The sequence below is a fragment of the Hemiscyllium ocellatum genome, chromosome 29 (genome assembly GCF_020745735.1).
Source record: "Hemiscyllium ocellatum isolate sHemOce1 chromosome 29, sHemOce1.pat.X.cur, whole genome shotgun sequence".
NCBI lineage: Eukaryota > Metazoa > Chordata > Chondrichthyes > Orectolobiformes > Hemiscylliidae > Hemiscyllium > Hemiscyllium ocellatum.
In genome coordinates, this window is record NC_083429.1 from 51,762,081 (window position 1) to 51,790,066 (window position 27,986).

At 42.5% G+C, this 27,986-nt stretch overlaps 1 protein-coding gene across 1 annotated transcript; it reads left to right on the forward strand.

Moving 5' to 3' along the window:
- The first annotated feature begins 618 nt into the window (after positions 1-618).
- sdhdb (succinate dehydrogenase complex, subunit D, integral membrane protein b) lies at positions 619-27,979 on the forward strand. Its single transcript, XM_060846839.1, has 4 exons — positions 619-690; positions 8,195-8,305; positions 18,512-18,656; positions 26,814-27,979. The coding sequence occupies exons 1-4, from the start codon at positions 636-638 to the stop codon at positions 26,977-26,979; spliced, it is 477 nt and encodes a 158-aa protein (XP_060702822.1). The 5' UTR covers positions 619-635; the 3' UTR covers positions 26,980-27,979.
- The last annotated feature ends 7 nt before the right edge of the window (positions 27,980-27,986 follow it).

The following is a 27,986-nucleotide window of genomic DNA, read 5'->3' on the forward strand; positions in this document are numbered from 1 at the left end:
CCTGCTGGACACACTTTCCTCATTCCTGAAGAAGGGCTCATGCCTGAAACGTCGATTCTCCTGCTCCTTGGATGCTGCCTGACCTGCTGCGCTTTTCCAGCAACACATTTTCAGCTCTGATCTCCAGCATCTGCAGTCCTCACTTTCTCCTTGAAGAAGACACATGACACCAGTTTATAGTCCAACAGGTTTATTTGCAATCACAAGCTTTCAGAGCGCTGCTCCTTTGTCAGGTGAAGTTACTTCTGACTTTGTCCACCCAGTCCATCAACAACATCTCCACAGCACCTCAACTGGTTTGAGAATTGACCCTGTGTTGTTGGCACACTCTGCATTACAAACCAGCCATCCAACCCACCCACAGAACTAAGGATAAAATATCATAGAGTGATTTCTGGAGAAGGGTCATAAAAGATTAACTGTTTTCTCTGCTGAGAGTGCTGCCAGATCTGCTGAGTTTCTCCAGCAATCTCTGTTTTTGATTCAGATTTCCAGCATCTGCAGTTATTTACTTTACCAGAGTGGTAAGAGCCTTTGAGAATTAAGGTCAATGTGGCCCAGGACTACAACTCCCATGGTGCCTCGGTTCCGGCGCCGCCACGTTACTTCCGGCGGGGGTGACCTTGCCCGAGGAGATGGAAATGGCGGCCGTTGTCAGGCTGAGTCTGGTCTGTGGACGCGGCTTTAAGCGTGAGTGACCGCCCCCCCGCCCCCCGTTGCTGTGGGCACGGGGAGGACGGAGAGTTTTCGGGCGGGTTTGGGTTTAATGTGGTCTTGGTGTGCGCCGCCGGACTGAGAGTTTAATGTTAATTCCCACCCATGATGTGGCGGTGCTGGTGTAGGACTGGAGTTAATACTCACACAAACACCAGGAATGGCGGTGGCTCAGTGGTTAGCACTGCTGCCTCACAGCGCCAGGGACCTGGGTTGGGTGACTGTGTGATATTTGTCCTTCTTTTGCACTGGTTTCCTCCCAGAGTCTAAAGGTATACAGGTTGGGTGGATTGACCATGCCAAGTTGCCCTGTAGTGCCCAGTGATTACAGATTACTTACAGTGTGGAAACAGGCCCTTCGGCCCAACAAGTCCACACCGACCCGCCGAAGCGCAACCCACCCATACCCCTACATTTACCCCCTTACCTAACACTACGGGCAATTTAGCATGGCCAATTCACATCTTTGGACTGTGGGAGGAAACTGGAGCACCCGGGAGGAAACCCACGCAGACACAGGGAGAACGTGCAAACTCCACACAGTCAGTCGCCTGAGTCGGGAATTGAACCCGGGTCTCAGGGGCTGTGAGGCAGCAGTGCTAACCACTGTGCCACCTGATGTGCAGACTAGGTGGGTTAGCCATGGGAAATGAAGGGATGGGTTGCCACAGTGGGTCTGGGTCTGAGGTAGTTTGGATAGTTGGTGTAAACTTGATGGGCTGCATGACCCTCCATGCTGTCGTAATTCCAAGATGGGGCAAGGTAAGTGTATGTGGTGGGCAAGGGGGATGGGTGCTTGAAAGATGAGGGAGTAAGAGGGGTGAGGTAAGAGTGGTACTGTTGCAGTGTGGCAGTAAGAGAATGAGGTGGAAGGGTGTATGTGAAGAGAATTTGTAAAGAAGTGAAGAGGGGTTTCTTGCTAAGCAAGGTAATGAAAGACATCCTGTGATGGATCAAACAAAGGAAACTTTTCATTGTAATAAAACAAAGAGCTGCAGATGTTGAAGATCTGCAATAAAAAATAGAAAATACTGGAGAAACTCAGCAGGTCTGGCAGTGTCTGTGGATAGAAAATGGAATTAGTGTTTTGAGTCCAGTGGAGTATCTGCAGTCATTGTTTTTACCTTTTGAGTCTAGTGACCTTCCAAACTTCTTGGCTGTTGGAGTTTTCATCCGAGGAGTTGCTATGACTTTATCAGCACTCAGCTTGGCTTGAACCGTTTGCACTTTGCAAAAGAATTGCCGTTGTGTCAGCTGCATAATGATTTTGTCTGCATTTAGCTTGATCCCAGCTTTGCTGATTCTGTCTCTTAATGCAGATAATGGTCTGATCTCTTCACTCACAACATAGATCTGGGATATCATCAACTTTGCTGTTTTCCTTTCCATCCTCTCTCTTTGTTTCATTTATTGATGGATCACTTTAAGGTTAAAAGGTAGTGGAGAGTGTATTGAATGTTAACAGCAAGATTCCTTATCAAGCTTCACATTCTGCAATTGCACTTCACAAAATACTTGTTGTAGAAATGTGAAAGTACGATTTAGAAAAATAATTTTTAACTGTCAAAACACAATCTTCAGATGAGTTAGAGCTAGAGATAAGGGTAATTGGACTCATGCATGCAGGTATAATTCACCCCTATTATATTTTATATTATAAATTAGTGACCCAGATTTAAAACTGAGTTTTGTAACATAACCTCTTGGATGTATGCAGTTTTTTTGAGATTAAATATAGTGCATTGTACATACATGATGAAGAAATTAGCTAGATGACTGTTCTGTTGAGGACATAGGAGCAGATCACTCAGCCCTTCAAGCCTGTCCTGCTGCTCGATGAGATCATGTCTGATCTGTGACCTAACTCCATATACCTGTGTTGGGCCAAAGATGTGGTGTCCAGATCTACTGTCAGTTCTCCATGTGTGTTGTGACCAGAGTTTTATGTAGTTGCAGCATGATTCTATCATTAAGCTCTTGTGCTCTAGATGTAAAAGCCAGCATTCCATTAGCTGCCTTGATTATTTATTGCACCTGCTTGTGGGTTTTTAAAGATCTACGCACCTGGCTGCTCCAGTCTCTTTGGATATTCACTGTGTCATCTTGTTCCAGCCTCAGCTGAAGCAAAACGCTCAGTGACATAGTACAGTTTTACCTCCTTCGTCTTTATTCTGGGCCCTGGAGGGAGAGAGAACAATCGCCCATGTGCACAGAGACATGAGTTCTCTGTCTTCTCTTGAACATCAGTTTCTTAATGAATTATATAGTCATTTGCAGGGAGGAGCATCAGATAAGGCAACATGCATATTGATTGGGTGACCGTTTCTATCAGCGAGCATCAATAGTAAAGGTTAAGCCATCTGCTGTTACACAATGAATGTTCTTTACCTTGTTAACTGACTTCACGTACTGAATGCTTCTTCATCTTGTTAAATGGCTTTACATAATGAATGCGTTTCCACCTTGTTAACTCACTGCCCTTCACTCCAGCATCTCATTGTTCACTGCAAGTTCTTAGCTGATCTAAGTCATGCTAGCTGAACCTTTTGTTTCACCAAAACTCAACTCTTTCCCACCTGCTCATACCGTATACACTTTCTCAACCATATTTAACTTCATGCCATCAAGAAAGTATGCTAATCTATAGCTTTTTGGTTTAAAGTGGATTCCCTCACATTCTGTTGAACTCCATCTGCCAGAATTTTCCTCAATTATCTAGTCTCTCAATATCCCTTTGTAATTTTATGCTATCATCTGTACTGTCTACAATGCTGTCTAATTTTGTCATCAGCAAAATATGACTATGGCATTATCCAAATCATTAATAATGTGAATAATTGAGCCCTAACACATCCATGTGGGATGCCTCTGGTCACATCTTGACAATCTGAGTAAGACCGTAAGAGACAGGAGCAGAAATTAGGCCATGCAGCCCATTGAGTCTGCTCTGCCATTCAATCCTGGCTGATAAGTTTCTGAACCCCTTTCTCCCTTTAAACTTTGATACCCTTGAATCTAAAGATCTATCTATCTCAGTGTTAAATATACTCAATGACCTGGCCTCCAGTCTTCTGTGGCAATGAATTCCATAGATTCACCACTCTCTGGCTGAAGTTTCTCCTTATCTCCATTCTGAAAGACCTTCCTTTTACTCTAAGGCTATGCCCTTGGGACCTAATCTCACCTACAAAAAGAAACATCTTCCCAACATCTACTCTGTCCAGGCCATTCAGTATTCTGTAAGTTTCAATTAGATCCCCATTATCCTTCTAAATTCCATCGAGTATAAACTCAGAGTTCTCAAATGTTCCTCATATGTTAAGCTTTTCATTCCTGGGACCATTCTTGTAAACCTCCTCTGAACATGCTCCAGGGCCAGTACATCCATCCTGAGATATGGAGCCCAAAACTGTGCACAGTATTCCAAATATGGTCTGACCAGAGCCTTAGAGCCTCAGCAGTACATCCCTGCTTTTATATTCAAGTCCCCTCAAATTAACTGTCATCATTGCATTTGTCTTTCTAACTACTGACTCATACTTTGATGAGGATCCTTCAGACTTCTGAATTTTCTCTCCATTTAGAAAATAGTCCATGCCTCTATTCTTCCTATCAAACTGCATAACCTCATACTTTCCCACATTATACTCCATTTGCCACTTGTCTGCCCAGTCTCCTAACCTGCCTAAACCCTTTTGCAGCCTTCCTGCCACCTCAATTTTACCTGACCCTCTACCTTTATTTTGCAAGGTTAGCCCAAATGCTCTCAGTTCCTTCATCTAGATCATTAATGTATAAAGTGAAAAGGAGAAAACACTGAGGCTTGAGGAACATCACTTGTCACCAGCTGCCATCCTGAGAAGGACCCTTTTATCCCCACTCTCTGCTTTCTGTCAGACAACCAAGTTTCTATCCATGCTAGTGCCTTGCCTCTAACATCATGGGCCATTAGCCTCCTGTGTGGCACCTTGGCAAAGGCCTTTTTGAAGTCTAGGTAGACTATATTTGTTGGCTGTCCTTGGTCTAACGTGCGTATTATGTTCTCAATTAATTCTAACAGATTTGTCGAGCATGACCTCCCTTTGATGAAACATGCTGACTCTGCCCTATTTTACCGTACACTTTCAAGTTTTCAGTAATCTCACCTTTCATAATGGATTCCAGGAGCTTACCCGTGACCAAGGTTAGGCTAATCGGTCTGTAATTTTCCATCTTTTGCCTTACTCCATTTTCAAACAGGGATGTCACCTCAGCAATTTTCCAGTCCTCTGGGACCCTCCCTAATTGTAAAGCAATTCTTGAAAGATCACCATTAATGCCTCCGCTATCTCTTCAGGTAGCTCCCTTAGAACTTTGGGAGTGTAGTCCATCTAGTCCAGGTGATTATTCCACCTTCTGACCATTCAGTTTCTCTAGCTCCTTCTCCTTGTTGATGGCTACCACACTCAGCTCTGCCCCCTCAGACTCTGGAATATTTTGGATGTAACTTCCTTCGTGAAGACTGACACTAAGTTCCTCAGCCCTTTCCTTGTTCTGCACTGCCGTCTCTCCAGTGTCATTTTCCAGTGGCCCAATGCTCACTTTTGCCTCTTTTGTCCTTTTATATATCTAAGGAAACTCTTACAATCTTCCCTTGTATTACTGGCTAGTTTACCCGAATGTTTAATCTCCTCCCTCGTTATTTCTTTGTTGCCCATTGTTGGTTTTTGTAAGCTCCCCAATCCTCTGCTTTCCCACTGCCCTTTGCCACATTATATGCCTTCTCTTTTGCCTTTATGCCCTGATTTCCCTAGCCAGCCATGGTTGCCTCATCCTCCCCCATAGCGTGCTGCTTTTTCCTCGGAATGAATCTCTGCTGTGTCTCCTGAATTACTCCCAGAAAGTCCTGCCATTGCTGTTCCGCTGTCTGCGCTACAAGCTCATTTACCTTATTCCTTATACTGCGCGCATTCTGATATAACCCCATTAGTCGTGTATTAACCGTCCCTCTTCTCATTGTCATTTGTTTGTCCAGTGTGCTTGAAGTTTGTTTGCTAACCCTTTCCATTCACTCTGTCCTATTTGTGTCTGTACTGGAGATTTTGGTTTTCTAACTTCCCCTGTTTTCAAGTTCAAACCCAGTTCTCCGACAGCAATCTCTGAGCCACACATTTACCTGCTTAACCTTATTGAGCCTGTGCCAATTAGCTTGTGGTTCAAGTAGTAATCCAGAGATTACCTTTTTGAGTACTGACTCAGTATCCCTACTTTCTGCTGCCTGCCACTTAACCAGTTTCCCAGCTTTGCCAGTAATGTGTCCTCAGTTATGTGGACTTCTACATTTTAGTTAACAATCTCTTATGTGAGACTTTATCGAATGCCTTCTGGAAGTCCGTAGACACTGTCTATCCGCTATCTTGTTATTTGTCTGGCACTATTATAGCACGCAATTGTGTACTAATGTGATGTTGACTCGTATGTTTGCCTGTTTTATCAATCAGAATCCCTATTTGTGCATGGTGTCCTAGAGTATTATTGGCAACTTACACTTGGAGTTAAGTATAGAGTCAATTCTGATCTCCTGATACAATCAGTAGTATGTTAACATTATCCAAAGGTGTAAGGATTGGGGAGGTGTTAATCTGGCAAGTTTCCATCTGGCAAAGTAAGAAACAGGTCTTGCCTGCCTGCCAAGAAAAAAGTCACGTTCTATTCAGTGTAGTAGCAGCACATGTATGTTGTAAGTTGAATTTTTACGGTCACACAGAGGTTAACTTTTTTGTGTTGTGTGAGAATAGCCTAGTCTGGAAGTGTCGTCGTTCATACACTCGAAACATGAAAAAAGTCGATAGTTTTTGCAGGGTAAAGGAGGGCAGTGGTAAGTTCAGGAAGATGTTTGCTGTGACCCACTTTTCTCTGTCAGGTGTTGATGCTTTGACCCTATGCCTCCACAACAACACAAAGTGCACCTGTAGGAGATTATTAGAAACAACTTTACATGGATTGAGGAGAAATACAGAGCGGGTTGAGAGAAATAACAGTATAGGGATAATGCTAAGGTGCTGGTGTTGGACTTGGGTAGACAAAGTCAAAAATCACGACACCGGGTTATAGTCCACCAGGTTTATACTCCACCAGGTTTATTTGAAAGTGAAAGCTGTCAGAGCCCCAACTCCTTCCTCATTCAGCTCGGGATATAAATGGAGACAATGAGAATTGTTTAAGAGATTTTGGAAAATTGACTGAAAGCTTGGTTGAGACATTAGGTTTTGAGAATTCTTTTTCAGATAGTGTGGAGAAAGCAAGGGAGCTGTATATCGTTAAGTATTATTTCACAAAGGAAGAGAGATGGGGAAGGAGCAGATTAGTAGAGACTGAGCCCAGAGACAGAAAGAAAGTTAGGTGCACAAAGGGATGGGGTTGACAGTAAGCCAGTGGGAAAGAAAAGCTGATAATGGGACCATGGGTGGGTGAAAATAGGTTGGCTGTGCAAATGCTTATTTCATGGAGTTTGCTCGTTAAGTGGGTCACGCTTGGACACTACTGTCTCATTTAGATCCTTTGAGCCTAGGTATTTTCTAATCTATCTGTTCAGAGATGTTATTACACACTTGGTGGGATTTGAACCTGGGCCACCTGGCTTGGAAATACGGGCCACTGTGCCACAAGAACCCTTCTCCTTTGAACCTTTCACCAGCATTACAGTTGGAAGCAGTTGTGGTTCCCCTTTTTCCTCCATTCCAGAGCAAGTTTTGGTTACTCCCTCGGAAGCACACCCATTTACTTTGGGAATCTTCAGAAGAAAAGTTGAGTTGTTAGATACTGCTCTTCAGCCACATCTGTAACCCTCTCCCTACAGCAACCTAAAACCAAGTATACTCAACATGTAACACTCGTGTATAACTGTCTGTTTTGTTGATAGCAGATAGTAAATTGAGTTAAAATAGCTCAACTCCATATAACTTTGTAATCATCACAAAATCACTGAACCATGATATCATATTTGATTAAACTCTTGTGGCTTGTTTATCTACCCTAGAACAAGAACCACTCGAGAGAAATTACTTCCTCTAGCATGGCAATCTACCACAAGAGGGTGTATTTATTGGAATTCAGACCACTTGATGATGAGGTCAAAACGTTTCTTCACCCCAAATAATGGTGGGAATGTGGAACTGCATCCCTAAAAAGCCATTGAGATTGTGGGGATTTGTCAATTAAAATGATTCAAATCAAAATTTGGAGACTTTTGTTAGCCAAAGCTGTTGAAAGGTTTGAAACAAGGATGAATAAAGTCATAACAAAAGAAATCTAATTGAATAGCATGAGAAACTTGAGGGACTAACTAAAACTTACTGACCATATACATGTATTTCATTTCATCATTCCTCCAATCTGTAGAGGAATAATAAGTGGATAAGTAAAGTTTGAAAATGTCTTTAATTTTGCAGCTGGCATTAATGTATAGATTAATTTCCTGTTCCTCTTTGCTTCTCTCCAGCAACGATCTTCAGTAAATCATTAGTGGTTGGACCACTGATTGCTTCCAGAAAGATCCATCAGCCTCCAGTGCTTCTGACGTCACAGATTCACACGTCTCCTAGCCATTTGAGTAAGTATTGTACCTGGATGGTGCTGTTATATCAGATGTAGTCAAGCCTTTTATCTTTAATAACTGTTTCAGAGGCAGGAAGGGGAATTTGCATGTGGAAAGTGAATGGGACATTTGTAGGTGGCACTGTGGTTCATTTATTAGCACTGCTGCCTCGCAGCACTAGGGATCTGGTTTCATTTCCAGCCTGTCTGTGTGGGTATCCCTTGGGTGTTCCGATTTCCTCCCACAGTCCAAAGATCTGTTGATTAGGTGGATTGGCCACGCTAGAAGAAGTTGCCTATAGTGTCTCGGGAGGTGTATGTTAGTTGGGTTACCCCTGGTAAATGTGGGGTTACGGGGATAAGGTGGGTTGCCAAATTTGGGTGGAAGCTCTTCAGAGAGTTGGTGCAGACTTGAAGACTCTAATGGCCACTTTCTACAATCTCGGGATTCTATGATGTTTGCCAGAAGTTGAGATCATGTTGGGGCTAGATAGCATTTGGGTTCATAAACTGCCCCTGACTTTGAGGCACCAATGGCACTTGTGAAGAGGTGACACTGGATCTATTGGATGAATGCCAAGAGCCTAATGCACTTAGGAAGTGCTTCCAGTGGAATATACTGGGATGTTTGTGGATCAGATTGGTGTGGGCATGCATAATTCTGTCCCTGGCTAAGTGCAGGAAAAAACAGGTGGTCATGTGGCTCAGCAGTGAAGATGAGTGGTTGCCCCACACTTTACTCTGTTTCTGAACGTGTGTGCTTGTTGCATAGGCTCCTTACTCCAGACTGACAACTCCGCTTCACAACATTGGTAAGGGTTGCTCTTACTGTGTTTGTGGAGGGGAGGGAGAAGGACTGATTACTGGGTGTATGGAGGAGGGGAAAGGGGAATTAACAATAGTATGTCTTGAACCTTTATCTTGCTCCATAAATGCTGCCTAACCAGATGGGTATTACCAAAACTTTTTTATTTCATATTTCCAACATCTACAGTATATTTTTTTGAAATTTAAAGATTTGCTAGGGCAGATAGACTAAGTCCTTTACTGAAGAGTACAGAGTAGTTAAGAGCATAAATTGAAAATAAGAGCCGAGCTGTTCAAGGGTGATTTTCAGAAGCACTTCTTCACAGAAGGGGTTGCAAAAATCTTTTTTTTAATTCATCATCCAAAAAAGCTTGATTGGGCCCATTTGAAAATTAAGACTCTAATTTTTTTTATTCAATGAGGATATTAAGAGCTACCAAAACTACACAGTGAGAATTAAGTTGGAGACCAGCCATGGTCTAATTTAATGAAGAAACAGAATTAAGGGACTGCATTTCTGCCTCCTATTTCTATCTTGTTTCCTGTTTAGGAATCTGAAACAAAACAAAACAAAATGTTAGCACAATCAGCAGCTTTGGATAGAGCACATCAGGTCATTAGTAAAAAACTTCCTTCAGAGAGTCCAACCTTATTAAGGATCCCCATTTTGTATGTCAGCATATGCATTTACTGAGCAGCTTTGATTTTATTTTATTTTTTTTCAGCTGCACTTTTCTGATTAAAACTGAAAGGTGCAATCACGAAATAATTTGTAGCTCAGCAAAGGTCCCAATTATTTATTGTCATTTAGTTTTCTATATTTTTATTCTTTCATGGACTGTGGACAAAGCTGACGAGCAATACTGCCTGTGACTTTTTCTGGGGCGTAAACCCTTGTAGGCTGAAACTAGTCATCAATGCGTTGGAACACCGATTGGTGTGTGTGAAATCTTGGAGCAGCCACGTAGCTTCAAGGGAACACTCTTGCCAAGGACAGATGCTGCCCATCTCTACTTACTCTTGAACTCAGTTATTGTTGGACCATTTGAGGGCAGGAAGAGTTAATCAGGTTACTGTGGGTCTGGAGTCGGATGTAGGCCAGAATACATGAGGGTGGCAGACTTTCATGAACCAGACAGACTTTATAATGTAATGGTTGAAATAGGAAGTGTAGCTTTCAGTTTCTGGTGTTTATTACCTGGATATAAATTCAACAGCCACCGTGGTGAGCTTTGGGGCATTAGACTGAACCTTTGCTTTGCTAATACACAACATCAGCATCCCCCAACAGTAGGTTTTATTGACTAGATCAAATGGCTTTTAGGTGGATTTACAATTTGAGATACTTGGATGGGATGTGTTGATGTTGTAAACAGCAGGTGGCAATAAAGGCATTAAAATGAGCTGGTTTTAACAAGCAAGACTTGCATTTCTATGGTTACACTTTCAAAAGATGTCATAGCACGGAAACAGATCGGACATCTTTAATGCAATGGAGGGGGATATAGAATACGTAACAAATGGCAATTGAAGTGAGATTGATGGGATTAACAGTGGAAACAAAGAATATTAATTTCTTCTTTCTTGGGATGTGGGCATTGCTGTCAATCCAACATTTGGTGCCAATCTGTAATTGCCCTTGAACTGAGTGGCTTCCTTGACCATTAGGAAGGTAGTTAAGAATCAACAATTTTATTGTGGATCTGGAGTCACGAGTGAACTGCATGAGTTTTACATGACTTTTTGATTTTTTTTATTGCCCGCTGTTTATTGATTTTAATCCAAATTCCACTAGCTGCCATGGTGGGATTTGAACCCGCATTCACACAGTAATAGCCTGGGCCTGCAGATTACTAGTCCAGGGATATTATCTCCTGAGAGATGTTTTGAGGAGACTTATCAAGGGAGAGGTGAAAATGAGGGATTTTTGGAAGCAGAGATGTTGAGTGTTAAGCAAGAAATGACTCCTGCAGGGTTTTCCAGTGGTACCTTTTCTAACGTTTGATAAATCGTAGCAAGGTTTATAGCACAAAAAGAGGTCCATTCTCATCAACTAAAAAAAACAACTCACCCATAGTCCTAAAGTTACAGCTCCTTGAATGCATATCTGAGAGCTTTCTCTAATGTAATCAGGATTTCTGCTTTAATCACCCTTTGAAACAGTGAATTTTCTACCATTTACCATCCTCCAGGTGGAACAATTACTCAGAGATATCCTCAATTCTTTCTACCAATTACTTGACCCATTTTCATGAGCAGACAGGTTATTTCAATGCACCACATTTAGGCCCCTCATTTCTTTACACCTCAATTAAATCTTCAATTAACCTCCTCTGTTTTAGAGAAAACATGCATCTTACTGGAGAGATGGTAGCATATTGATAATGTCACTGGATGAATAATGCAGAAGTCCAGGCTATTAGGAGGGTAGTACTTAGGAGCGCAATTTGTCCATTTGATCCTTCGAGCAATAGGACTCTACGTGAGGGTCTTAGCTCCACCTTCCTGTTGTGTTCTCCTCCCATAACTTCAACTTCCTTGTCCCTTAACTAAGTTAAGAAATCTCAGTACGAGTATGAGCATTAGCTTCACGGCAAGTATTAGCAAAAAGAGGAAATGATATAATCATTAACAAAGATATTGTAACTTATTAAAATCTATTTGTAGACCTTCAGATAAACGGTGACAATAGTTAGGGAATATTTGTTTATCCACAGTCTAAAAATAAATTTTTGCTTTTTGAGCATCCTACCTGATCTGTACTAACCTATTGACAATTATTGTTATTTTAATTCTCTAGGGACCACAGATGCCAATCCTAACACAGCAACTGGTGTAATGTAAATGTAATTAACAAAAGCTATCTGAAATTGAAGTTCATCTTAGTGATGGTGACTGTCAAAATATCATTGATAAACAAAATCCAACTGGTTCACGAATGAAAGGGAAGGAAATCCACTATCCTTACCTGTTCTGGCCTACGTGTGAATCCTGACCTATGGCAATATGTTTGACTCTTAACTGAAATGGCCGAACAAACCATTCTGTTGAAAGCAATTCGTGATGGGTGACAACTGCTGGCCTTGTCAGCAATGCTCACATCCAGCAAAAGAATAAAAATCTCAGTTAAAATTCCCATTTATGGAAAACCTTCTTCAATCTCTTTTCTAAGGTGATCTCATCTTCCTGTAATATTATGACCAGGGCTGCGTTGTGCTTTCTTAATGATATGTTCCTATTCCACTTACCCTCATATGGCGGATACATTCATTTGGATCTTTTAGTGCTGTTACTTTCTACAGTAACTCTCTTTCTGTCAGCTCTGTTTCTTCAGGTCCATATCATTATTATAACGAGTTGTTTCTTAATTCTCCCTAAGTCATTCAACTGAATAATGTATATAAATAACTCAGTGATGATCAAAACCTTTCTCTTCCCATCTTCATGTGAATTACTTCTGCTCAATGCTTTGGTAGTGGTATTGCTGCCAGGAGAATTAGGGAACTGAATCTATCATGTAATAAATGTATATTTTGCCTCTATTAATCTGCCCTAAACTGGGAATTGAGACAGACGTTTAAAAATACATCGGAATAGCATCTTCCCATACCCACAATTCATTGTTGCAGATTTGCTTTTAATTGGTTTCTAAAGGTTTCTGTCTTGGCTGTTGATCTCTGCTGGGTGAGCAGTTGGGACACTATGACACCTGGAAAATCAGTTAATGTTCCTACTGGAAAGGACAGACGTGGTTCAAGGAGGATACTGGCTTGTCTAATCTCGCACACAGTTTAATTGCTGTTTGCAACTCACTCTGACTTGCACAATGGTTCTTGTGTGTGTATACTCAGCTAGGTGAGCATGACAAGAAGCAAATCCATCGCAGCAAAAATATGATTGATTCCAATATAAAAAACATTAACATGCCCCAACATAAAATAATGAGGTAGATCTGTTGCCATGGTTTCTAATGAGCTGAGCACCTGATCTAAAACAAGTATGGACTGGCATCACGTCACAAACAGCTTTGTCCAACTTGTGTTCCCTGGGCCTCTGTCTCACTGGATCAGCATTTTATTTTGTTTTTTTGTAACCTAATTCTCTTTTGTGACCCCTCTTTTTCCTCATGAATAATGATGATTCCTTTCTGATCTGCCTTTTAAATGGGTGGCATTTTCCATCAGTTAACTGATGAAAGTGCTTACTTTTTGTGTTCACCTAGGCAGTATGTATGGACCTTGTCGTCTTCTCTGCTTTCCTGCCAGAATAGCCAAGTCCCATTCAAAACCATGTAGGCCACCTTGTTGCTGACACACTGAATTCCTGCACTTCCCATCTTCCTATCCTGTGCAATTCCAATATGCCTTAAAGTTAATACGAGATCGAAATTCCCTCTTCCACTGTCACCATGGCTGTTTGTTCTATCTCCACTGTCTGCTGTTTCCCCATCCTCACTGTGTGCTCAACTGCTGCCACTCAACAGTTTAATTGCAGCTACATGGATTGTAATTCTGGCCTCTGAATCAGGAAGTTGTAGTTTTTGGCTCACTGGACAAATATGAGCACTAAACTTGGGGAGTGCTGCACTGTTGGAGGTAGCATCTGCCAGAGATGACCTTAAAGGAAAGATCTGTGCCTGCTCGCTCTCGCTCTCTCTCTCTCTCGCCATACTATCAACCCCACCTTCTCCCACCAGCCCCCAAAATGAGTGTGTATAAACATCTGGTGTCACTATTTTGAAGAACAGTAGAAAAGTTCTCTGTGATGCTCATTTATCCTTCCACCACCACTTAACGAGGTTGCCTCTTGGTTATCTCGTTGCTTTTTGTGGTGAGTTTTCTTTGTGCAAATTGGCTGTCTCATTGTGTACACCACAGTGACACTTGAAAATGGTTTAACTCTTACTAAAGTGTTTTAGGATTCTCGGAGTCATTATGTAAATGCACATCTGTCTTCCTATAGTACTGGAGTCTTCCTTGTCCCAAATTTGCAGTTCTGTCCTCCATGGCCACAGTACCCCATCTCCTGTTCTCTCTTCCAGTTTGCCATCTCTGTTACTATTTTCAGAAATGTACTTAAAACATGGCTGTAGGAGGAGTTTTACTGCTTGTGTCTCCTTTTTTTCCTGTTGCTTCATTGTCAGTGCATTTACCATCAGTGAAAAGCTTTGAGTTAATTTTCTGTAAGAGAAGCTGGACAGAATGCAATACATCACACTGCACTTGTGTATTTTTGACATTTTTAAGAAAAAGAGGAAGCAATTAATTTCCGTTCTACGGAGTATGTTTTCAAGTAACCTGAACACTAGTTTCTAACTGATTTTAGAAACCACATTGGGGGAGAGAGAAAACAATTACCTTTAACCACAAAGAGGTGCAGGGTCTAGAACTTGTGATCATAAAAACACTACAGGTCATGCACACAACCATATTAACAGGAAATGGTACTAAGAGACACAAATGTACAACATGAAAACATTCCTTTTGGTCCAACTCGTCCATGCTGACCAGATATCTGAAATAAATCTAGTTCCACTTGTCAGCATTTGGTACATACCATTGCTATTTATATACCCATCCATATGTCCTTTAAATGTTGTAATTGTACCAGCCTCCACCATAGAGTCATAGAGATGTACAGCATGGAAACAGATCCTTCGGTCCAACTTGTCCATGCCGGCCAGATATCCAAACCCAATCTAGTTCCATTTGTACACGTGGCCCATATCTCTCCAAATCCTTCCTATTCGTATACCCATCCAGATGCCTCTTTTTTTTTTGTAGATATTTTTATTGAAATTTAACATTTTTGCAAATTTACAAAAATAAACAAAACTCTCAAATACAAACATTGATGTACAATTAAATCATATATACAATAGTCATAATTTAACAAAGAAAAAAGAAAGAAAACAAAAAAAGAAAAAAAAACGAAAAAAGAAAGAAAAAAAAACTCAACTTTCTACTAATCAAACCTATAACTAACCAGAGTGTATACCTAAGTCTCTTACATGCTCGGAATGTATAAACATCAAATATAATAAAACCCGTATTCGCGCAGGATTCCTCTCCCAAGGGGCCCCGGAGCAGCCCGGTCTGAAATCTTCACTAAATAAAAGCCCTTGTTAGGATAGCCGAAATATCTGCATTTATATAATTCAAAAAGGGCTGCCATATTTTATAAAATAATTCAGTCTTTCGGTGCACCATATTTGTGAGGAAGTCAAGGGGGATATATTCCATAATTAATCTGTGCCAATTTGAAAGTCCAGGGGGGCCCTCAGCCACCCAGTTCACCAAAATATTTTTCCTTGCACAGAAAGAGAGAATAGAAAATAGTCTCTTCCCATGCATATCCAGAGATGAGAGGTTCGAAAAGCCCAAAAGGAGAGATACAGGGTCCACCCTAATTTCCGTTCCTAAAATTTCTGTCAGGGTATTTGCCACTTTAGTCCAGTATCTGCGGATTTTCTGACAAGTCCACAGACAATGTACAAGAGTACCCACCTCTATTTTGCATTTAGGACACATTGGAGATGCTCCTGCCTTAAATTTTGCCAGTCGAGCCGGAGCTATATGGGCCCTATGAAGTATCTTTAGTTGGGTAGCCTGAGTTCTGTTACAGATAGCAATTCTTCTAGCATTTCAGATGCCTCTTAAATGTTGCAATTGTACAAGCTTCCATCACTTCCTCTGGCAGCTCATTCCATACACGCACCACCCTCTGCATGAAAAAGTTGCCCCTTAGGTCTCTTTTATATCTTTCCCCTCTCACCCTAAACCTATGCCCTCTAGTTCTGGACTCCCCCACCCCAGGGAAAAGACTTTGTCTAAAAAATTCTATCCATGCTCCTCATGATTTTATAAACCTCTATAAGGTCACCCCTCAGCCTCCAACACTCCAGGGAAAACAGCCCGAGCTTGTTCAGCTTCTTCCTGTAGCTCAAAGCCTCCAACCCTGGCAACATCCTTGTAACTCCTTTCTGAACCCTTTCAAGTCTCACTTCTTTCTGATAGGAAGAAAACCAGAATTGCATACAGTATTCCAACAGAGGCCGAACCAATGTACTGTACAACCACAACATGACCTCCCAACGCCTGTACTCAATACTCCTGACCAATAAAGGAAAGCATACCAAACACCCACCTTCACTATCCTATTTACCTGCGACTCTACTTTCAGTGACCTATGAACCTGCACTCCAAGGTCTCTGTTCAGCAACATTCCCTAGGACCTTACCATTAAGTGTATAAGTCCTGCTAAGATTTGCTTTCCCAAAATGCAGCACCTTGCATTTATCTGAATTAAACTCCATCTGCCACTTCTCAGCCCATTGGCCCATCTGGTCCAGATCCTGTTGTAAACTGAGGTAACCCTCTTCACATCCAATTTTGGTGTCATCTGCAAATTTCCTAACTGTACCTCTTATGCTCGCATCCAAATCATTTATGTAAATGACAAAAAGTGGAGGGCCCAGCACCGATCCTTGTGGCACTCCACTGGTCCCAGGCCTCCAATTTAAATTGCAGAGCACTTAAAATTCATTGCTGACCCGCAGACACAAAATATTTCCAAAAATTCTTTGAAGTTATATGAAAGGAATGAAGTTAAAAAAATTAACTAAAAGCCACTTAGCTCATGAGTAGTGGGAGATTTTTTAGAACCATAAAGAAAGCCAACATTTGTAGACTGATAGTCATGTGATAGGACTTGCCAGTTTTTGTAGACTGAAACTTCAGTGCAATGCTGCTCACCCTCTGGTGAATGTAAAGGATCTGATGGTATTATTTGAAAAAGTGGTGGAGTTCTCCTAGTTCCTAGATAATATTTATGCCTCAGTTAAAAGCACTGGGACAGAGTACCTGACCAGTAACGGGAAAGTTGCTTGGGGACTTTGTTCTACACAAACTGGGTTCGACATTTGTCAATACTTTAACAATCGAAATTCCCATCATGCTGAATCCAAGGAAGGGCCTGAATTACAAGCACAAATCTTGCAAGGGGATTTGAATATGCAACTTTCTAATTTACAGGTAAGCTTACCTTCAATTGAGCAAAGCTAACACCAAGTGCAGGTAGGGTTTAGATCAGAGAGGTGCTGGAAAAGCACAGCAGGTCAGGCAATATCCGAGGAGCAGGAAAATTGACATTTCAGCAAAAGTCCTTCATCAGGAAAGGTAAGTGCAGGTAGCCAAAGCATGGTATGGTTTCATGGATACGACAATTGTGCTTTACAAACAGGATAGTCTGCAGACAGGCGTTTTGACTATATTTGGTGTCTGTCATCAATAGAAGTGTAACCATGTAGGAGACATAAATCCGGATCATTAGGTTTACACATTCTCCTTCACATAAGTGATGATGCGGTAGTGGTTGCAACTTCTATATGGCAGGAGTAGCAATTCTAATTTGAAAATTACACCTACTCATCATCATGCTTCCTAATCCTTTCCAGATACAATCAGACAAAACTGGAGGGGAGATGGAAACAATAACCAGCAGAAATGTTGTTTCTTAATATATATATATATATATATATATAGGGTCAGAGCTGGGAAATGATCCTTTATATCTTAATATATATAGGGTCAGAGCTGGGAAATGATCCTTTATATCCCCAATACCAAAAAATATTAAGCAGCTTAAGAGAATCTAAAGATAAAACAAAGTTAAAATTGTGAATCTCAAAAATTTCAATATTACCACTTCCTCTGGCAATTCAGTCCGTACACCTCACCTTCTGCATGATAAAGCTTCCCCTTAGATCCCTTTTAAATTTTCCCCTTGCACTTTAAACCTATGCCTTCTAGTTTTGAACTCCCCTACTCTGGGAAAAAGACCTGAGCTATTCGCCCTGTATACATAGCACAGTAACATAATGTGAAGCCATGTTGTGTGAGCAAGAATATTCAGTCGTTGGTGTATTCCATTTCTTTTGTTTATTTGGAAAGTTGGTCTTGTGGGAATACAAATGTTTGAAATTTAAAATATAACTTGATCAAGGTAAAAGGTGCTGACAAATTTCATCCATTCATAATTTAAACTGATACAGTTTAATAAAAATTTTTTTCTCTTCTCAATAGTTTCATCAAATGGTTAATACAGCAGCTGGAATTAACATCTGAAAGTCGACATGAAATTCAAAAGTTGCACAATTTCTATGGAATGGCATATTTTCTGTTTGGGTCAGAAATAACTATAATCAATTGTGTTTTTCCATTCTAATTGTTTGATTGTTTTGCACAAAAATCACTGGTCTTATTAGGTTTTTTAAAACCCACTTCCGCAAATCAGATTCTAATTTGCAAATTGAAATTGTGGGGCTATTCATGTTGCTTCTGTTGTACAGTTATATTCGTGTGATTTAGAGATTTTACCTGGTGTTACACGTTATGTCATTTTATTCCTTTGTCAGATGGTTCGAAAGCTGCCTCGCTACATTGGACGAGTGAACGGATACTAAGTGTCACCTTATTGGGCCTTTTTCCTGCTGCGTATTTCTACCCAGGAACTGTCATGGATTACTCATTGGCTGCAGCTGTTACTCTCCATAGTCATTGGTACGGTCGCTTCTGATTGTAATTTACCTTCCATTAATTTTGTTTTAATTACTGGAACGGGGTAGACAATTTGGTTTGATAGATCTAATTGATAGGGTATGAAAGGCTTTAGTTATGTGAAGATATTAGAAAGTTGGGATTTTGGGTTTTTTCGTTCTTCAGTGGGATGTGGCTGTCACTGACATGGCCAGAATTTGACACCTATCTCGAACTGCCCTTGAACTAAGTAGCTTGCTTATAGTGAACAATTAAGAATGAGCCACGTTGTTGTTTGTTCAAATGCAGCCCAGAGCAGGTTTGAATTTCTTTCCCTTAAAAGATATTATTGAACCATATTCAGTTGTTTTTAATGACATTTGACTATGAATATTATGGTCACCTTTGCAGAGGCTGACTGCACATTCAATGTTTATGAATGGAATGTAAACTTTTACCACCTGCCATGATGGGATTTGAAACTGTGCTCAGAGCATTCGTCTCGGCTCTGGGTTACTTGTCTAATGACATAATCATTGCAGTACCATCTCTCCTCAATTGTTCCCTGTATGTTGGATCATTGGCCAGACTAGCATTTATTGCTCATCCCAGTTATTTGAAGGGCATCTTCCCGTGCTGTAGAACTCCTATTCCTGAGCAGGTGGCAGTGAGTTCCTTCTTGAACCATTGCAGCCCATGAGATGTGAACTGAAAATGTGTTGCTGGTTAAAGCACAGCAGGTCAGGCAGCAACCAAGGACCAGGAAATTCAACGTTTCGGGCCAGAGCCCTTCATCAGGAATGAGGAGAGGGTGCCAGGCAGGCTAAGATAAAAGGTAGGGAGGAGGGACTTGGGGGAGGGGCGATGGAGATGTGATAGGTGGAAGGAGGTCAAGGTGAGGGTGATAGGCCGGAGTGGGGTGGGGCGGAGAGGTCAGGAAGAGGATTGCAGGTTAGGAGGGCGGTGCTGAGTTCAAGGGAATCGACTGAGACAAGGTGGGGGGAGGGGAAATGAGGAAACTGGAGAAATCTGAGTTCATCCGTTGTGGTTGGAGGGTTCCCAGGCGGAAGATGAGGCGCTCTTCCTCCAACCGTCGTGTTGTTATGTTCTGGCGATGGAGGAGTCCAAGGACCTGCATGTCTTCGGTGGAATGGGAGGGAGAGTTAAAGTGTAGAGCCACGGGGTGGTTGGGTTGGTTGGTCCGGGCGTCCCAGAGGTGTTCTCTGAAGCGTTCTGCAAGTAGGTGGCCCGTCTCCCCAATATAAAGGAGGCCACATCGGGTGCAGCGAATGCAATAGATGAAGTGTGCGGAGGTGCAGGTGAATTTGTGGTAGATATGGAAGGATCCCTTGGGGCCTTGGAGAGAAGTAAGGGAGGAGGTGTGGGCGCAAGTTTTGCATTTCCTGCGGTTGCAGGGGAAGGTGCTGGGAGTGGAGGTGGGGTTAATGGGGGGTGTGGACCTGACGAGGGAGTCACGAAGGGAGTGGTCTTTGCGGAACGCTGATAGGGGAGGGGAGGGAAATATATCCCTGGTGGTGGGGTCCGTTTGGAGTTGGCGGAAATGACGGCGGATGATACTCTGTATACGGAGGTTGGTGGGGTGGTAGGTGAGAACCAGTGGGGTTCTGTCTTGGTGGCTGTTGGAGGGGCGGGGCTCAAAGGCGGAGGAGCGGGAAGTGGAGGAGATGCGGTGGAGGGCATCGTCGATCCTTGAAGAAGGAGGCCATCTGGGCTGTACGGTATTGGAACTGGTCCTCCTGCTCTCCAGCATCTGCAGACCTAATTCAGAGGTGCAGGGGTAATATGTCGGGGAATGGGTCTGGGTGGGTGCGCTTCGGCGGGTCGGTGTGGACTTGTTGGGCCGAAGGGCCTGTTTCCACACTGTAAGTAATCTAATCTAATCTAATCTAATCTAATCTAAAAACCTCACTTTTTACAAGAGATGTGAAGCAAAGTAAAGTCACCGTAGTCTCAGCGAACCATAGGACTGCTCTCGCGTTAGACTGAGCTGACTGGTGGTGAATTTAGTTTGAGGGGAGCCATGACTCCCGCGAGGTTGAGAAGGTAGGACCTTCATGGTAACCAAGTCCATGCAATTCTAGGACGTTCCTTCTAAACATCCATCGTGTTATTTGGAAGGGATCTCCTAGAATTTAGACCCAGTGACATTGAAGAAATGACAATATCTTAAAAGTTAAAAGGTTGTGGATTATAGTGTTTTCTCTTGATCTGCAACCCTTGTCCTTCTAGATGGTAGTGAATACTTGAGTTTTTGTATATAATCTTGTTAATTGTCTGAAGCGTCAGAGGCTGAGGGGTGACTTTATAGAGGTTTACAAAATTGAGGGGCATGGATAGGATAAATAGACCAGGTCTTTTCTCTGGGGTGGGGGAGTCCAGAACTAGAGGGCATAGGTTTAGGGTGAGAGGGGAAAGATATAAAAGAGACCTAAGGGGCAACTTTTTCTTCTTACCACAGAGGGTGGTATGGAATGGGCTGCCAGAGGAAGTAGTGGAGGTTGGTACAATTGCAACATTTAAGAGGCGAACGGATGGGCATATGAATAGGAAGGGCTTGGACGGATACGGGCTGGGTGCTGGCAGGTGGGACTAGATTGGGGTTGGGATTTCTGTTCAGCATGGACAAGCTGGACCGAAGGGTCTGTTTCCGTGCTGTACATCTCTATGATGCTATGATTCCGCTTTCCCTTTCTCTGCTTCCTCTTCACCGCCAACCCCCCCCCCCCCCCCCCCACCCCACCCCACCCCAAAAATAACAAAAACCAACGTCACGGACCTCTTTCCTTTCAGTTGCTAATGAAAACCTTCCTGTCTGGACAAATTCTTGGCCACCTGTTACAACATTTCCTTCCATGGCTCAGAATCAAATTTGGTTTGATAAAACAATTGCTGTGCTCAGAAACATTCATTGTGTTGTAAGGAATTGTATAAATGCACATTGTTATTTTTCTGCAAATTCAAATCATGTCACACATTGTAGCAGCTAACTGAACAATTTAAAAATGTAGTGACTGATGCAATTTTCCTCCTGGTGTTGGCTGGAACATAACTGGAATTGCTAGCTAAACCTGTTTACAATAAATATACATCTGTGATGTGGTGATAGGAAAGAATTAGTCGTTCATTTTACAAAGTCTGACTCAATATTACTCTGATCTTTAAGGCACTGATCTGAAACTAAATTTTGTTGAGGTTAACGGCAGACACCTACACATTTACTGAAAGATAATTGTCTGAGATTGTGTTTTGCTTCATTTCTTGGTTTGAAAAATGTTGAAAATAAATTCACCACCTGTCTTTCCGTTAGGGAAATTTGAATTTACAGTAACTGGCCTAAAATAGCAGGGTTGCAAATGTGTTGCTGGTCAAAGCACAGCAGGCCAGGCAGCATCTCAGGAATAGAGAATTCGACGTTTCGAGCATAAGCCCTTCATCAGGAATAAGAGAGAGAGAGCCAAGCAGGCTAAGATAAAAGGTAGGGAGGAGGGACTAGGGGGAGGGGCGATGGAGGTGGGATAGGTGGAAGGAGGTCAAGGTGAGGGTGATAGGCCAGAGTGGGGTGGGGGCGGAGAGGTCAGGAAGAGGATTGCAGGTTAGGAGGGCGGTGCTGAGTTCAAGGGAACCGACTGAGACAAGGTGGGGGGAGGGGAAATGAGGAAACTGGAGAAATCTGAATTCATACCTTGTGGTTGGAGGGTTCCCAGGCGGAAGATGAGGCGCTCCTCCTCCAGCCGTCGTGTAGTTGTGTTCTGCCGGTGGAGGAGTCCAAGGACCTGCATGTCCTCGGTGGAGTGGGAGGGAGAGTTAAAGTGTTGAGCCACGGGGTGATTGGGTTGGTTGGTTCGGGCGGCCCGGAGGTGTTCTCTGAAGCGTTCCGCAAGTAAGCGGCCTGTCTCACCAATATAGAGGAGGCCACATCGGGTGCAGCGGATGCAATAGATGATGTGTGTGGAGGTACAGGTGAACTTGTGGCAGATATGGAAGGATCCCTTGGGGCCTTGGAGGGAAGTGAGTGTGGAGGTGTGGGCGCAAGTTTTACATTTCCTGCGGTTGCAGGGGAAGGTGCCGGGGGTGGAGGTTGGGTTGGTGGGGGGTGTGGATCTGACGAGGGAGTCACGAAGGGAGTGGTCCTTGCGGAACGCTGATAGGGGAGGGGAGGGAAATATATCCTTGGTGGTGGGGTCCGTTTGGAGGTGGCGGAAATGGCGGCGGATGATACGTTGTATGCGGAGGTTGGTGGGGTGGTAGGTGAGAACCAGTGGGGTTCTGTCTTGGTGGCGGTTGGAGGAGCGGGGCTCAAGGGCGGAGGAGCGGGAAGTGGAGGAGATGCGGTGGAGGGCATCGTCGATCACGTCTGGGGGGAATCTGCGGTCCTTGAAGAAGGAGGCCATCTGGGCTGTGCGGTGTTGGAATTGGTCCTCCTGGGAGCAGATGCGGCGGAGACGAAGGAATTGGGAATATGGGATGGCGTTTTCACATCATCTATTGCATCCGCTGCACCCGATGTGGCCTCCTCTATATTGGTGAGACAGGCCGCTTACTTGCGGAACGCTTCAGAGAACACCTCCGGGCCGCCCGAACCAACCAACCCAATCACCCCGTGGCTCAACACTTTAACTCTCCCTCCCACTCCACCGAGGACATGCAGGTCCTTGGACTCCTCCACCGGCAGAACACAACTACACGACGGCTGGAGGAGGAGCGCCTCATCTTCCGCCTGGGAACCCTCCAACCACAAGGTATGAATTCAGATTTCTCCAGTTTCCTCATTTCCCCTCCCCCCACCTTGTCTCAGTCGATTCCCTTGAACTCAGCACCGCCCTCCTAACCTGCAATCCTCTTCCTGACCTCTCCGCCCCCACCCCACTCTGGCCTATCACCCTCACCTTGACCTCCTTCCACCTATCCCACCTCCATTGCCCTTCCCCCTGGTCCCTCCTCCCTACCTTTTATCTTAGCCTGCTTGGCTCTCTCTCTCTCTTATTCCTGATGAAGGGCTTATGCTCGAAACGTCGAATTCTCTATTCCTGAGATGCTGCCTGGCCTGCTGTGCTTTGACCAGCAACACATTTGCAGCTGTGATCTCCAGCATCTGCAGACCTCATTTTTTACACTAAAATAGCAGGGTGATCATCAGCCAAGTCAGTTCTGAAGTCCAATTGAACTCAAACCAATGACTCTGTTCCTGTCTCCACATGATTTGGAGGTGCCAGTGTTGGGCTGTGGTGTATAAAGTTAAAAATTCCTCCATCCTGAAGAAGGGCTTATGCCCGAAACGTCGATTTCTCCTGCTCCTTGGATGCTGCCTGACCTGCTGTGCTTTTCCAGCAAAGTTAAAAATCACACAACATCAGGTTATAGTCCAACAGGTTTATTTGGAAGCACTAGCTTTTGGAGCGCTGCTCCTTCAGGTGGTTGTGGAGTATAAGATCGTAAGACACAGAATTTATAGCAAAAGTTTATAGTGTGATGCAACTGAAATTATATATTGAACAAGACCTAGATTGGTCTTTTGTTTTTAATTGTTTATCAAATGTTCCTTGCACGTGCAAGGGCAGGGTAAAGTGAGTAAAAGGGAAACTAAGATATAAAAGCAAATGGGTGAGTTATGTTTGTGAGGTGACAATGTACAAGGTCACCAGTCACAATGTATTCTGTCCATCCTAGCACATTGCGTGTGGGATCAGACTTGTTATCGCCTTTGATTAAATGGCTTGACTCTGCTTGTTGTGTTGGCTTCCTTGCTGAACATATTCAATTGAGTAAGATGTCTGACTCGGCTAGCTGAGGAAGAGTAGTTGTCAAACCTCAATTTGCACCTTTGGGATTGCAAGTATTGAAAGAAAAATTGAACAAAGAAATTTATGGGATGGAAGCTGACTTGTAATTGATATGTTTGTGACACATTTTGTTGAACGTTTTGGACAGACATGTGGTGTTGGGTGTTTTTTACATTTAAAAATAGATTTGTGGCCACCTGCTCGGAGATTTTTGCTGGGTTGATAAGCTGCCTGTACCCACACCTCACAACCTGTGTTGCTTTTAGTTAGACTTGATAAACAACAAATGTTTTTTATATCTAATGTCCTTTTGTAATTTGTTCATTCTGTATTCCTAGTCAAAAGATGTTGAATCCTTCATTGTTTGTTAACAAGGTGCAAGACTTGCAGGGAAGGATGAGAATAAACTGAGGGATCTAAACTAACCTGGCAAGCAAAGGATTTCAGAATTGCAGCAGTGACACATTTGTCTTTGATAACATTTAGGTCACAGTTGGAGATCTGGATATCCTGTGGTAGAAGGGGCATAGGCTTATTTTCCATTTTTACTGAAAAAGTGATGTGGGCAGGACTGTGGAAGAAAGATAGAAACACTTCAAAGGAATGGAATCACTGCAGTTAAATGTGGTCACTATAATATTACTTTGTGTGTTCCGATATCTAAACTCTAACTTTGATACTCAGTTTTAGTTTCTTAAAATTGTCTGGTGGTTAGTTCTGAAAGTGCAGTATCACTCTATATCATTCTTCAGATTACTTGCTGTGCCAGAATATTTTTGTTCACTCGAATTTTTCTGGTTTAATGTTGAATCAGTTGACTTAAATTGTTGAACATGGTTGCAAAACATCTACAATTGGAAAAGTATTGGAATTGGTTGTTAAGAACCTAGCAGAACATTTGGAAAATTATAATCTCAGCAAGTAGCCAGACTGGCTTCATGAAAAGAAAATTGTATCTAACTAATGTAGAGTATGTTGAAAAAGTCTCATCCAGAGTGGACTGAGGGGAACCAGTAGGTGTGTACTTCACAAAAGATTAATTTGTAAGATAAGAGTCTTTGAGGCACGGATAGAGAATTCAGCTAATGGGTGGCAAACAGCAAGTAGGAATGAGGGTCTCTTTCCAGTTTGTGACCCATGACTCAGGAATCACTGCTGGGGCCATAACTATCCACATTACACGGTAATGACTCGGAGAAGGAAATGAATATACTGTAGCCATATTTACAGACAACACAATAGATGGAAAGACAGGTTGCAAGAGGGGTATAAACATCTTAAGGAGGTATTGTTAGGTTAATAAAGTGGGCAAGAAGTTGGCAAATGAAGTATGATGGGGGAAAAATACAAAGTTGATCATTGTGGAAGGAGAAGACAAGAACAATATTATTTAAATGGAGGAAAACTATAGAAACCTGCAGCACAAAGGCACTAGTGGGGACTTGTGCATGAAACACAAAGCCAGCACAGAAGCAGCAGGTAATCAGGAAGACCAATGGAACATTATTTTAAGGAGGTTGGAGTGTGAGAGAAGGGCTGGTGAGAACACATCTGGAGTACTGTGAACAGTTTTGGTCCCCTTGTTAAAAGAAAGCATTTCACTGGAGGTGCTTCAGAGAAGGTTCATAGGGTTATCCCGGTATTAGAGATTGAACAGGCTGGTTCTCTACTGACTGGACTGAGGTGATCTCATTGAAACATAAGATTCTTAAGTAAGAAGAGGGTAAATCCTGATTTTTTTTTTCCCCTTATGAGAGAGTTTAGGGTCAAAGGGCATCTCCAAATAAAGGGGTGCCAGTTTAAGACTGGGATGAAGATGAAGTCCTTCTGAGTATTGAGTGTCTTTGGAACTCATTGCCAAAGGGAGCTGTGGGGCAGAATTATTGTGTATATTTACAGCTGAGATAGATTCTCAATCAGTCAGCGAATCAAGCATTATGGGGAAGGGGCAGGGAAGTAGATGTTAGAAATGTCAGATCAGCCCTGATCCTATTGTATTGTGGAGCAGACTCCAGGGGCTGAATGACCTGTTCCTGTTTCTGCTTCTTTTGGTTCCAAATTCCTACCAACGTTTGCATGAAAGAACATTTCCTAATTTCCAAAAATATCTGACTGTTAAACTTAACATTGATCCCTAACATGCTAAATGTATTTATAGCAGCTTAATATCAGTCTGATTATGCTGAAAATTCCAAAAATTTCTCTCAGTGCAACAAATATTCGTTTTTTCATGGAGAGGAAGATGGCCACTGTTACACTCGGGGTGGTTGCACTGTTCATGGTCTTTGGCAAACATGGGGGGCATTCACTGAGCAATGGTTTTGGATTTTGTGTGCAAGTTCATTGCCTTTTGTCTGTAACTGCCTCTGTTCTCTTTCAGGGGTCTTGGACAAATACTCATAGATTACGTACACGGAGATACCAAGGTGAAGGTGGCCCAGGCAGGCCTCCATATCCTGTCAGCAATCACTTTTGCTGGCTTGTGCTACTTCAATTACCACGATGTGGGAATCTGCAAGGCTATTGCAATGCTCTGGAGCCTCTAACACATTAACTGATTGTGGTAGCGTCCTTTCAGCTGAACCGTTTCTGGGCTCACTTTGATTTTGAAGCATATATATATTTAATTTTCTTGACAAATCACTATTTCTTTCAAAAAGAGCTGACAGAATGGAAATGTTTTCCGAATGTATCTTTGAAATCCTTGTTTACACTGATCGTAGATGTTGCCTTATGTCAACCAGTCATACCACCAGCCTTGTAAATAAACTGCACTTCTGTGCTTTTCCACAACCTCCATACCATTCCCCATGTGTGCAAGTTCCCATTGTATATAACTGCAATAATTTTCAAAATCCTGTCCAAAGGGGCTCATTTTGCAAAAGTGTTTTGCAAAAATTGATTTAATTCAGCTATACAGATATCATCATTTTATTGACCCCAAATTGTTTTATCACGCATTTACAACATAGCAGCAATTCGGTCCATTTGGTCAAGGTTTGTTTATGCTGTGCACATGCCTCCTTCCAACCATTTCATCTTATTCTTGTGGTTATACAGTTTCCCATTAAATGCATCCTTGCTAATTGCCACAATCACTCCACATGAAAGTGAGTTCCATATTTTAACTTTCATAGTAAAGAAGTTTCACAATTATTCAGTTTTCACAATTTATTTTCATTTTGTCTAATGGTGAAATTTCCCTTTTTGTTCCCTTACCACTTTGTCTTGTGAAGTCTGCTCGTTACCGGAGGATAAAACCCACAAGTGTCTTTTTTATTGTTTAGCAACAGTTAATTACATCAGAATCAGAATGCTTTGTAAAGCGTGTTGCTGTTTCACGTGATGAAACTTATTGATTTTCATCACTGGGTTGTTTTTGACACAATGAGGATGTATGAGTCAGCAATTCTTGTTTCATCATTGGATCCTGACTGGATGTGTGCAAACCGAAATGGTACTCTTCCCACCTTGTGAGATGGCTTTGGCAAGGCCCACATTTCTCAATTTGTTGCAATTCAGTGCTGATTAAAACAATTATTCCAATTCCTTT

Coding starts and splice junctions, on each gene's coding strand:
- sdhdb (XM_060846839.1), top strand. CDS start 636: ATGGAAATGGCGGCCGTTGTCAGGCTGAGTCTGGTCTGTGGACGCGGC. Junction 691..8,194: donor CTGTGGACGCGGCTTTAAGC/GTGAGTGACCGC, acceptor GCTTCTCTCCAG/CAACGATCTTCAGTAAATCA. Junction 18,657..26,813: donor GTTACTCTCCATAGTCATTG/GTACGGTCGCTT, acceptor GTTCTCTTTCAG/GGGTCTTGGACAAATACTCA.